General features: G+C 43.6%; 1 protein-coding gene across 1 annotated transcript in view; it reads left to right on the top strand.

Moving 5' to 3' along the window:
* The window catches only part of LOC134909835 (uncharacterized), a 66,376-nt gene that overhangs the window by 17,064 nt on the left and 35,538 nt on the right, over positions 1-13,774 (top strand). Inside the window, exon 2 of the mRNA XM_063917142.1 lies at positions 5,798-5,833. Within this exon, the coding sequence (XP_063773212.1) occupies positions 5,798-5,833 (36 nt within the window). The remainder of the gene's footprint in view (positions 1-5,797; positions 5,834-13,774) is intronic.

The raw sequence follows: 13,774 nt of genomic DNA, 5'->3' as shown, positions 1-13,774 counted from the left end.
TAAAATATTTTTTTTTTTTTACTAACTACAATAATATCGAGAGATCAGTGCATGTTTTTCAGTTGGAAGGGGTGTTGAAAGTGTTAAAAATCCTTAAAAAATGCGTGGGGTCCCCCCTCCTAAGCATAACCAGCCTCGGGCTCTTTGAGCCGGTCCTGGTTGTAAAAATACGGGGGAAAAATTTACTGTGGTTCCCCCATATTTAAACAACCAGCACCGGGCTCTGCGCCTGGTCCTGGTGCAAAAAATACGGGGGACAAAAAACGTAGGGGTCCCCCATATTTTTTCCACCAGCACCGGGCTTCACTAGTCAGAGAGATAATGCCACTGCCGGGTGACACTTTTATATAAGTCCCTGCGGCCGTGGCATTAAATCCCCAACTAGTCACCCCTGGCCGGGGTACCCTGGAGGAGTGGGGACCCCTTAAATCAAGGGGTCCCCCCCTCCAGCCACCCAAGGGCCAGGGGTGAAGCCCGAGGCTGTCCCCCCCATCCAAGGGCGGCGGATGGGGGGCTGATAGCCTTTTGTGACAAAGAATATTGTTTTTTGCAGCAGAACCACTGTTTAAATATGGGGGAACCACAGTTAATTTTCCCCCCGTATTTTTACAACCAGGACCGTCTCAAAGAGCCCGAGGCTGGTTATGCTTAGGAGGGGGGACCCCACGCATTTTTTTCCAGGATTTATTGAACACTTTTGTGATGTCCATGAAGTCGAATCCAGGCCACCCACTATTCGTCAATTGTTCCATTTTTTAACAGGGGGACTGTCGAATCCGTTATTTATTGAATATGTCGAATTCGGGTCCCGGCTGGAGGGTTTCGCCTGTCGAATTGTGTCGAATCCATAAACGGTCGAATTCATGCCGGAATTCGACCGCAATTGAATATACCCCTTATTCTGTTATACGCAATACATGTTAGAGGTCATGTCAACATGTGTTTTTTTTATATAATTAATTTCATTTGTTTACTTGTTTGACAAAAAAGTATGGTCGTGGACTAACAAGGAGAGTGTTCGCGGATTAACAAATGAAAATCCATTTGAAAAGTATATTGTAACAGCATTTTAACCAGCTTTTCTTTTTCAATTTAAGATAAAACAAAAAGTCCAAATGCAGAAGTGCAGCCTCTTTCTCTTCTGTTGCCAGTAGAGCCTGTGAATGGCCTGCATATTTCTTCTTCACATAACAGTGGAGAATGGATGATGGAAGCTGTTACTTCAGCATTGCAACTGCATTTGCAACCATTTCTTCTAATTGAACATGCAGTTTTTCTATCACAGTCTCTTTTCCATTGGAAGCAGGTTATACAGTACTTTCTGAAAGTATATTTTCTTCAGCATCGGCTAGAAATCCCTGTAGTTCTGTCCTACAATACCTACAGTTTTGTAATGTGCCTGGCACATGAAGTATTACTTTATCTTTTATGGGAAGTTTGGTAAAAATGCCAGCAATGCTTTTTGCAGAAATTATATATTTGCACAGAGGTTAGCTGGAGTCTGAGATATTGACAGGCAGAACTTTAGGCATGGCTCAAAAACCTTTGATATTTAAATTTTCAGTGTTGGATGTTCCTTCTTAAAAAGTTCATAAAATTCCATGACAGTCTTAACAAGATATCAACGCTCTATTTTCTCCTTTCTTTTTTTTGTTTCCATCATAATGTATTCTTTTCTGCCAGGGCAACCCTGTAAGTCGCAGTAGACTCCGGCATTGTGCCGGTGTCTACTGTGCATGCGCAGGTCTTCAGATATATGACACCCGCCATATTCCGGAGACCAAAATCACTACTGTGCATGCACGGTGGCCATTTTGGCTGTGATTTTCACCACGACTACAGCAACCGACGCTGGATTACGAAAAGGTAAGTATTAATAATGGGTGCAGTGTGTGCGGTGTGGGCCCCCATGGACACAGGGGCCTGTGTGCACCGAGCATATTGCACCCATTATAGAAACGCCTATGGATCAATTTTATACACTAGCCGTAAATTATTGCCATGTGAAAAGAGGTATGCGACAAGAGAACAGGAGTGTCTCGCAATCAAGCGGGCCGCCGAGTCCCTATGATACTACCTGTTGGCAGGGAATTTCTGTTGGTAACAGATCGTGCACCTCTTCAATGGATGCATACCAACAAAGAAGTAATCGCTAGAGTGACTCGATTTCCATTTCCATTTGTGGTACAACAGAGGTCTGAAAAACTACAAGGTAATGCTGACATCCTCAAAGATACACCCTCAGGTTTCCCCAGAGAGCCTCATGGTGAAGATAGGGGAGGGAGAAGTAAAGAAAAGGAAAGGTGGTTCACAAGTACAGGCTCAATGTGGGAAAGACAATGACTTAGTTTGGAAAATTGTCAGCTTCATCAAGGGGGTTGAAGCTTGGGGGGAGGGGGGTATATGGCAGGGAGGCCATGGTGCCACAAGTGCTCCTAACACTTAACAAGCTGGCCAGGTGATAGGCAGGGGTGGTAATTAGCATTAGGGTGCCAGGGCCTAGAAGGTCCACAGATTTTATGCATGTTGATCGTGAGCCAGGGTGTCAAACCTGTTACTGTGACTGCTTCATTTTGTATGGTATTTGTAACCTGCGGTTATACCAGACTTGATACTTGCTGTGTAGTGGCTGCTAAGCTGCAGTGAAAAAACAATCTACTGTTTTGGATGTGATTCTTCCCAAGTTATCACACAATATAAAAAGTTAAAACCCAAACAAATGCAAACAAAAGGCGCAGACTAGATGGGCCAAGTGGTTCTTATCTAGCCGTCAAATTCAAATTCTATGTGTCATATGTACAGAAAGTGCCAGGATGCGTGCAACGACTTTTTGAATAGTTGCGGGTGCGAATGCAAAATACATTCTTTATGAGGCGCATGTGCAGCACACACGGCCATTCGCAGGCTCTAATTTCTTGATCGCGTTGTCATGAATAGCCGCAACCATGGCAAGGATAGGGCAGGACACATCTGTATGTTAAACTTATTCATCAGTGCTTCTCAGATCCAGTCCATGGGACAAACTTATACCCCTTTCCCATTGCCATGAAAATCCTGGGTTATTGCATGTGAACCCGGATTTTTTGTCAGTAGAAAAGGGTCCACCCGGGTACAGTCACCCGGGAAGGTCCTGGGTGAGCTGCAGTGTAAACGTTTAAGCCAGGTCGTCCAATCTGGCACTAAATTCCTGAATCTCCAAGCATAGCCACTGCACCCATGTGCAGTGTTAACAGTGGTGGAAATGGGGCTGTCCCTGGTCTGACCTGGTTTGAAACTGTGTTCCACAATTTCGGGTCTGACCCGGGACTTCAGTAGAAAAGAGGTATGCGTACATATTTTCCTGGTCTCCTCACAGAATCACAAGTGAAATAATTAGACCCACCTGTGAATCTTTTAAAATGTGTCAGTCAGTAATGAATACACCTGTGCACCAGCAAGACGACATGGAAAGCTTGTACTACTAGTGTGTTCCGAGATCTTGGTTTGAGAAGCACTGTTGTAGTTAATTGGGTTGGTGAAGAGTTGGTTATAAAATGAGTGTAAATTAGTAAATAAAAGAGGCCAAGGACATTTTTTGCAATTCCACATATATGCAGAGCCCTACACACCTCAAGATCTATACGACTCCGCATTGACAGCATATGTGCTTAGTTTACGACAGTGGTTCCTAAACTTGGTCCTCAAGGCATCCTAATTGTACCGATTTTAAGTGATAAGTCCACACTTATGCACGTGACTTAATCAGTACCCCGGTCAGTTTGATTATATTATACCATCTGTGAACAAGCATCGATATCCTTAAAATCTGGACTGTTAGGGTGTTTTGAGGACCAAGTTTGGGAAACCCTGGTTTACAAGATGTTATTTGTGTGTTCTAGCACCTTTAATGTGTATGAGGATGATGTTAACACTAATGAGGGTGAGGATGATAATGACGATGACATCTTGCCATTGTAGTGATCACTGGTGGTAGAAACACACTTATTTATTATTAATTTATTTATTAACAGTTTCTAATATAGCGCAGCATATTCCGTTGCGCTTAACAATTAGAACAACAGTAATAGAACAAACTGGGCAAAAACAGACATAGAGGTAGGAGGGCCCTGCTCGCAAGCTTACAATCTATAGAGAAAAAGGCATTGATACACAAGGATAGATGCTACCTATTACATAAAGGTCCACCAGATTGCTAGGTTCCTAATGGGCTGTATGATATGATCACCCAGCAATGTTGGCCAAGGGTCAGGAGTGTGTGAGAGCAAAGAAAGACAAAATATGTGAGGTTATGTGTTCTGTACAAAGAGTATGTAATTGGATATGGAAGCATTGAAGGTTATGTGGGTGTGTCTGGAATTTAATAGGCTTGTCTGAATAGGTGAGTTTTCAGGGAACGTTTAAAGGTTTGAGACTAGGGGTGAGTCTTATTGTGTGTGGGAGGGCATTCCACAGAGTGGGTGAAGCCCGGGTAAAGTCCTGTAGTTTTGAGTGGGAACAAGTAATACATGTGGATGAGAGACACAAATCATGTGCAGAGCGGAGAGGTCGGGTAGGGAGATATTTTGAGATGAGTGAAGAGATGTATATTGGTGCAGTTTGGTTAATAGCCTTGTATGTAAGTAAAATTATTTTATATTTAATACTATAGAATATCGGTAACCAATGGAGGGACTGACAAAGCGGATCTGTAGATGATGAATGTCTAGCGAGGAAGATTAGCCTCGGAGCTGCATTCAGAATGGATTGTAGTAGTGAGAGCCTAAGTTTGGGAAGACCAATCAGGAGACTATTACAATAATCAATGCGGGAGATAATGAGAGCATGGATTACAGTTTTTTCCTGTGTCTTGTGTAAGATATGGTCGTATTCTGGATATGTTTCTTTGATGTATGTAACATGATTTTGAGTCAGATTGAATGTGGGGAACAGAGGACAGTTCGGAGTCATGAATGACACCTAGGCAGCGAGCTTGTGGGGTGGCGGTCTTGGTGCACATTGGCACCAATGACAAAGTTAGTGGTAGGTGGGATGTCCTAAAGAAAGATTATAGGGACTTAGGCCAGAAACTAAAGGCAAGGACATATAAGGTAATATTCTCTGAATTATTACCAGTGCCACGGGCTAGCCCAGGGAGGCAGAGGGAGATTAGGGAGGTAAATGTGTGGCTTAAAGATTGGTGTAGAAAAGAGTGGTTTGTGTTCCTGGAACACTGGGCGGACTTCTCAGTCAGGTGCCATCTTTTTTTTTCGTGATGGATTGCACATGAATGAGGAGGGGGCAGCAGTGCTGGGGGGAAGGATGGTTAGAAGGCTGGAGGAGTTTTTAAACTAGGTGCCTGGGGGGAGGGTTTAGCTAGAAACTATGAGTCATGCAGTGAGAATAGTGGGGATGGAGGTATTGAACGAAATGGGGGTGGAGAAGGGAGGAGGGAAAGAGCAGTCAGCAAGGGTACTAACATGGGTACTTACAAGGGTATTAGCAAAGGTACTGTATTGCCAAAATACTAACTAACGACGATTATGGGTCATCATTACTGCATATAGAAAATGATGTCCCTAGCACAAGGGGAATAACTTATCTTAATTGTATGTATGTGTAACCCTTCTTTGGCTACTATAGTATGACGCTACAATGTCGCTTTACGTGCCTCCACCCAAGTTACAGTACTATACTTTATTGGCTCGCTTGGGACAAGCCGTTACCAATTAATCTTAATATATTTTCCTAGGGTTAACAATGTTAACAATATTTACATAACACCCCTCATCAACTGTTATTTACCTTTCTCTTTCTCCAGGGTGCCAAAGTCCGGATTTAGACAAGACCACAACAGGTAAGTTGTATTTTTTTATATATACGTTAGAATTATAACTCTTATCAGTTCTTACACAAGTATAATTTCATATATTTCAACTTTACGACCCAAACCTCCCTTCCCAGTCAATATCTATACGATTTCCCTTGCATGCAATACAAAAAAACTCTTGTTCGAGAAAATAATTTCTTGTAACAACCTTATAGAGTAACCCGGGTTCTCATATAGTTCATAGTTCTCATATAGTTTATACGTGCACAGTTAGGGCCCTTGATAACGTGACAACTAGCAGTTATTTGGGAGACTGTAGTGTTGGCAATCTCCCGATGTCGCTATTAAGACTATTGCAGCAGTTATGAATATACGCTATCTCTAGCTTCACTCCTTTAAACTATAGACAGTATCCTGTATCCTTGTAAATAAGCTCTCCTTCTGGTCTGATAGGATTTTAAAAGTTATAAGTCTCCACTTTATATTCCCTCTCTGCGCTGCTTCTTAATATGTGGTTAATCCTCTTTCATGAGCTGATATTTGTCTTTGTCACATATTATTGGCTCGGCATAACTGTATGAACTGTATGCCTTTACAGATCACCTGGTCATCTAACCGGTTGGGGTTTTAGCATAAGTTACAAACCCAATTTGGCATAAATACTGAGCGTAGCAGTCATCGTGGCATATAATACTATCATACTGATGAGTATTGGCTATTCCTGTGGTTTGTTTGTGAGATTAGCTTACTTTATACAGACTAATCACTTTAATCGCTTGAAATAAATGAACAGATGCAGGATGCAGTCTCTCAATCTCTTTCTCTCTAATAGCTTGCCTGCTCTACTTTACTTGCTGGGTAGTATCGCTGCAGATTGATCTATGCATGAAAGAATATATCACTCTCTTAAGCTTACTTTCATCTATGTTTCATACTCAGTCTAGTAGAAATAAGTAGGGTGCCTGAGATCAATGCAATGGTCTGTATGAATGATGGCTTTGTCACGCCTCCTCCTCTGACCTCGCCCCTATAGGGTGCAACATCAGGTTTCCACTCCCCCGACTCCTCCTTACTGTAGTTTTAATTGGTCAGGCTGCTGTGTCCCTGCCTCTCCAACACACCTCTTCAGTACAGAAAGAGTGACTCCCAGACACACACACTGCAGGTTATTTTACTTGCCCCTTAGCGCTGCTAGCGGGATCTGGTCGCCTCCTGAGTCCAGCACCGTTAGGACGACAGGTGAGGCGCCTCTCCAGCCCCTCTTCACTGCAGCACAGCCTCGGGCCTCTCCAGTCGTCTCTCTCGCCGTCCTCTTTACTGGCGGTAGGCAGCTTCTGCCACTAGCCGCACCTCTCTCTCCGGCGAGCACTTCAGACAGCGGCTATGCTCGCCGGTCTCAGGCTGTACCCCTGCTCTACGGCTTCAGGCTGCCTCTGCCCGTTCGCTCAGCCGCTCATCTGCTCATCCGCTCAAAACAGCTGCAGCTTGCTGAGGGTCCACCATTTCGTCTGTTTAACTGCTGGTGGAGCTGCTTTTTATATCCCCCCTCCTGTGCCTTGCGGTCTCCTGCTCTCTCCACTCACCATGTGCGGCGGCTCTTTTCCATCACATGGGGACTCTCTCGAAATTTCTGTGGTCCCCCTCTGGTGCCTTGTTACCTCTATGCCACCACACAAATCACATTATATACTAAATACAAATATTACATTTATATTATATATATGGGGTTAGCACATTGTTCTCTGACATCTCTACAAAGAAGATCATTTTGATGTTGTTTGAATTACCAACACAACTATCGTCTGTACAAACATTGTTTATTGTTATTCTGGGCAAATTGTAAACAGTTTTATGTATTGCTTTTTAACAAAATAAACAATCTCTCTTTTTTAAGATTATTTTATTATACAAAACTTGTACATACCAAAGTACGACATCAGCTCCCTGGAGAAATCTCTTCTTTCACTATATATATATATATATATATATATATATATATATATTTAAATATCCATCTATACATCTGATAAAGACTAAGCAGGGCTACACTCTCCCCCTGGTGATCAGAGCAAATTCATGTGAGCCGATCACCAAAAATAAATGCAATCTCTATATCTCTACCTAGCATCATTGACCCAATAACTTTCAAAGTAGGGCCAGGTGAGTATAGCATTGGGGTGCACAGTCCTGGGGACTGTCTGTGGTGATCCCAAATGGTCATATGTAAGTATTAAAGGGGGACATCTCTGAGGTCTAGCCACAGATTCTCCCTCTATACTTTCTTGCCTAAAGGGAAGATAGAGATCAGAATCTTCCTGCAGACTACTGTTCCCATTACTCAAAATACTACTATCACTGCCCGCAGGATCCATATAGGTAGCTCCTTGATAAGACTTGAACTCTGACTTAAACCCGGGGGCTCCCCGGTATCCCCAGTATCTCTCATTCCATTTCCTCTAAGCTCTGTATCTTGATCTTTATAATAATATCCCCAACTTTCATCTTCCTCAGCATATCTTTCTGCGCAGTCAGACACCAACTGTCGAGTTGTGTCATCAGCTAGTTCTCTCTCGACTGGCCTGACCCCTCCTTCCTCTACAGGACTCTCCAAACGTACCTCTCTACCTATTGGGAGCAAGTTCTGTCTATGATGTGTTAAAATGGTGCCCTGTCCATTTTCTAATTGTATCCTATACACAGGCAACTTTGCAAATTTTTCAATTATTACATATACGGTTCTTCTCTCCAATGAGTAGCAAGCTTGAATTTCTTAGGTGTTCCCAATCGCTTTAGTAGCACTCTGTCTCTGGGAGATAACACTCGATCACGTACTTTCTGATCATAATAAACTTTGTTCTTTATTTCCGATTTACAAGCGGCCTGCTCAGCTAGAGTGAAAGCCTCTTCCAGCTCCTTCCTCAATCTTTCTACATATTTTATATGCGAACTAAAAGGACATCCATCAGAAGAGGTTCCCATGCATACATCTATAGGGAGTTTAGACTCTCTCCCGAACATCAGATAGTTAGGTGAAAATCCCGTTGACTCATTACGGGTGCCATTGTAAGCATGTACCAGGTGGTTAATGTGCCTCTTCCAGTGTTGCTTGTCCAATGGGCTTAGAGTTCCCAACATGTCCAACAAGGTTGTGTTAAACCTTTCAGGTTGTGGGTCACCCTGTGGGTAGTAGGGAGTAGTCCTGGACTTAGTAATTCCACAACTCCGACATAGCTCTTTTATCAACCAGCTTTCAAAGTCTCTCCCTTGATCTTTATGTAACCTATTAGGTAAGCCATAGTGGATAAAAAATGTATCCCACAGGGTGATCGTAACAGTGGATGAATTCTGGTTCGGGGTGACATACGCTTGTGCGTATCTCGTAAAGTGGTCAGTTACTATTAATATATTGCATTTTCACCCTGGTTCTACTTCCAGCGTGAGATAATCCATGCAAACTAAATCCATGGGTCCGTCACTTTTAAACATCTCTAAAGGGGCAGTTCTGGTGGGTAATGTCTTCTGTACAACACAACTCCCACATGTTTGACAATATTTCTGTATCTCTCTCCTCATATTGGGCCAGTAAAATCTATCAACTATCAAATTCAGAGTCTTCTCAAACCCCAAATGACCATGGGCCCTCATTCCGAGTTGTTCGCTCGGTATTTTTCATCGCATCGCAGTGAAAATCCGCTTAGTACGCATGCGCAATGTTCGCACTGCGACTGCGCCAAGTAACTTTACTATGAAGAAAGTATTTTTACTCACGGCTTTTTCTTCGCTCCGGCGATCGTAATGTGATTGACAGGAAATGGGTGTTACTGGGCGGATACACGGCGTTTCAGGGGCGTGTGGCTGAAAACGCTACCGTTTCCGGAAAAAACGCAGGAGTGGCCGGGGAAACGGTGGGAGTGCCTGGGCGAACGCTGGGTGTGTTTGTGACGTCAACCAGGAACGACAAGCACTGAAATGATCGCACAGGCAGAGTAAGTCTGGAGCTACTCTGAAACTGCTAACTCGTTTGTAATCGCAATATTGCGCGTACGTCGGTCGCAATTTTAAGAAGCTAAGATTCACTCCCAGTAGGCGGCGGCTTAGCGTGTGTAACTCTGCTACATTCGCCTTGCGAGCGAACAACTCGGAATGAGGGCCCATGTTCGTCGTGTAACGCATGCATCACAGAGGAGCGATATTTCCTTGGCAACACCAATTGGTATCGTTGTTGTCCATTCCTCTGCTTTGTACCGCAGTACAAGATTCCCTTTTTGAAGATCAAATTTCTCTCTTGCCTTTTTAATAGTGTAACTTCCTCCTGCAACTCAGGCGCAATGGTTTGCTTCACATTTCCCTGAATCACATATTTTATCGCGGGGTCATGTTGTTGATCTTGCCAAAGTTGGCTCCGTTTTACCTTGGGAAGACATTCCAATTCCACGTGGCTGATCCAACAGTAGGACAAAGGTAATGCCGTGGATGTCATTCCCAATGCACCGACCTGTTTACTCCCAGTAATAACATCCGCAAATACATTATGACACATACTCTTAACTTCTCCAGCCGGCACTTCGATCCATGCATCTTCATCTTCACCTTCTCCTGTTCGTTGTTGACTAGGAATCCTGGAGAGTGAGTCGGCGTCTATGTTATTAACACCCGGTCGATACTTCAAGGAGAAATTGTACAATGCTAGAGCGGATAACCAGCGATTGATAAATGATACCGGCTTCAACTCTGTTTGGTGCATTTGGTATAAAACTCCACCGAGCCCATCTAGTGAAGCATCTTTGTGTAGGACGTAAGGCAATTCCGGATTGATGTAAGCTAAAACAGGAGCAGTAGTCAGTTTCTGCTTCAATGCCACAAAAGCGGTCTCACACTCAGGGGTCCCTTCTTGCCTCTGTTCTGTACTTCTCTTCCTGTTAGTAAGAGGATATCCTTTTGTTAGGTCTGTCAAAGGTTTGGCAATATTAGAATATTTTGGGACAATTCGGCGGTAATACCCACAAAATCCCAAGAAAGATCTTGAGTTTAACCGGATGAGGCCAATTCTTAACTGCCTCCACTTTATCAGGATCAGTAGCCACTCCTTCCCTACTAACTATATGACCAAGATACTTCACCCTAGACTGGCATAAATGACACTTTTCCAGAGACAGTTTCAACCCTGCTTCCATCAACCTCTCCAGGACTTTGAGGAGTCGATCATTGTGTTCTTGTAACGTGGCCCCAAAAACAATGATATCGTCTAAGTACACGATGACCTCACGATAATTCATGTCCCCTACGGTATTTTCCATTGCCCTCTGGAAAGTAGCAGGGGCTCCTTTCACCCCCTGCGGCATCTGCATGAACTCGAAAAATCCAAGAGGACATATAAAAGCATTTTTTGCTCGATCCTCTGGTCTCATAGATATCTGATAAAATCCACTTCTTAGGTCCAGCACTGAGAACCACGAGCTCCCTTGCAAACAATCCAGCGCTTCGTCCACTTTTGGCACCATGTACTGGTCCGACACAGTCCTCTGGTTTAATGTCCGATAGTCTACACACATTCTTATAGTTCCATTTTTCTTTCGAGCAACCACTATAGGGGAGGCATAAGGGCTTCTAGATTCTATAATTACTTGGTTCTCGAGCAGACCCTTAATGTGTTGCCTCACATCCTCAAAGTCAGCTGGAGCAATTCTTCGAGATCGCTCGCGGAGAGGCATCTCATCCGTCAATCTAATGCTATGCTCTACCCCCTTTGCCATTCCAAGGTCCCACAGAAAGCCTGGCTTCTAGATTCCAACTCTGCGATGAGAATAGACCTCTCCTCTCGGGCGATATCACTCCCTTGGAAACACGAATCAAATTTGCTTGTCGACCCAACTGAACTCCTTTCTGTTCCTTCTGATGATACGTGGTAAGTCGCAGTTGAATGTCCATCTCCTTCCTTGTGCCATTCAGTGAGGATGTGATAAATCCTGGTGTTTGTCCCGATTATCACAGGGGGTTCATCGCTCCCTTCAGGAATCTCGGGACACACTAAAGCAAGGAGAGGCACTTGTAATCTTACTCCGTCATGGGCATATTTATTAACCTCAAGGGTAACCTGTACATATCCTAAGTATGGGTATTTTTCCACACTTAAACCCCATATTACTAGACCGCTCAATGGTTGAATGGGTACATTAGAGATGTTTTCATTGTACCAATTCTCGAATATGATAGAGACTTGAGAACCGCTGTCTACTAAAATTTTGCAGTGACACCCATTTATATTTGCTGTTAATAATGGAGCAGGTCCTATCAATCCTTCAGGTAATCTACCATTCCACCAGGAATTCCCCATGGCACAACAACTGACTTCTAGGGGGCCTGTGCGGGGTCCACAGACCGCCCCCGACTGTTTCCCGGCCCTGAACTCTCTCTGTCTTGACTGTAATTCGGGGTTCTGGGATTACTCCGGTTCGTATTCCTTGCTGCGTTACACTCAAAAGCCTGGTGTCCGGTTCTTCCGCATCTAAAACATCCTCGTCCATAGTTAGTATTCCCTCGACCTAAACCCCTCACTAGGGTGATATCTCTAGACCTTTGCGAGGAAGCAGTAGCACTGGCATTTTGTGCTGCGATAAACTGATTTTTTTATTCTGTTCATACATCATCTTCAGTATTTTATCTTCAAAAGTGTTACTTTCTGCCACCGGTTGGACCACTTTAACCTTTTTCACGACTTTCTCTCTCATATCTATTAACACTTCATCCTGTTTTATCTCTTTCAGTAATTCATTAAATGTGGGAGGGGGCTCTCTAGCTCGCAAACATCTCAATTTCTGGGCAACCGGATCTATGGTGGAAGCAACCCACAGTAGTTGTTTCATCCTGCTTTTATCGACATCTTCCTTGGTTATACCCCCTTTATCTACTATTTTATATAGTAATTTATCCAGCCTAAATAAAAATGTACTTAACCTCTCCCCTGGTTCTTGAAATGTATGATGTAGTCTAGAGGTAAGATCTCCTACATCTTCAAGCATCCCATAAGCATAGTCTAATGACTCAAAGTAGGTCTCCAAGGTGGCATTGGGATTACTACGCCTAGCTGCCTCTGTGATTCCCATAGCAGGTCCTCTCAGGCTTTCCACTACCCTTTGCCTATTAATGCAATCTGGGCACTGCCATTCTTCTGTTTGCTGTACCGCGGCTTCCTTCCAAGCCTCATACGTCTCTTCTCCCAATGGTACGGGGGTAATTCCAGAGAATATCCGCAACCGCCGGTAACTTCCCTCATAATGCCACCTTTCTAGTTGGGTGACCACCCTATCCATGACGCCTTCGAACTGGTTGTCGCTTGTATTGGTACTACTATTATGAGTATCACCTTCTTCATCACCCCCTTCGCCTCTATCAGGGTTGCTTGAAGCAGAGACTGATATAGGTGCACTAGTCACTTCCTTATCCTGTGTATTGGGCCACATAATACTCCATCTCCTTCCCGTCTCCTCATTAGCTACTACTACTGAAGGTATCACCTCGACATCCAATTCTCTGTCTGTTTCTATTAATACCGCTACTATACTTCCTAGCCCCCCTATCCACTTGTCTACAATCCGGGGTCTAATTATACCATACAATCTTGCCAATTTCTCTATTATCTCCTCATCAGAAAATTCTGTAAAATTTCATCCTACACTCAAACATTTTTTGGGATCTCTCCCCTTCCTACGACACCAAGCACTTATATCTTCCTCAGTAAATCTCTCTATGTTATTTCCCAAGTAGTGAGATCTCAGGATCTCAGCAGTGCCTCCAAATGTAACCCTTCTTTGGCTACTATAGTATGACGCTACAATGTCGCTTTACGTGCCTCCACCCAAGTTACAGTACTATACTTTATTGGCTCGCTTGGGACAAGCAGTTACCAATTAATCTTAATATATTTTCCTAGGGTTAACAATGTTAACAATATTTACATAACTCCCCTCA

Source organism: Pseudophryne corroboree, chromosome 4 (genome assembly GCF_028390025.1).
Source record: "Pseudophryne corroboree isolate aPseCor3 chromosome 4, aPseCor3.hap2, whole genome shotgun sequence".
Lineage (NCBI taxonomy): Eukaryota > Metazoa > Chordata > Amphibia > Anura > Myobatrachidae > Pseudophryne > Pseudophryne corroboree.
Note: the sequence above shows the minus strand (reverse complement) of the source record. Positions and strands in the feature narration are given on the sequence as shown.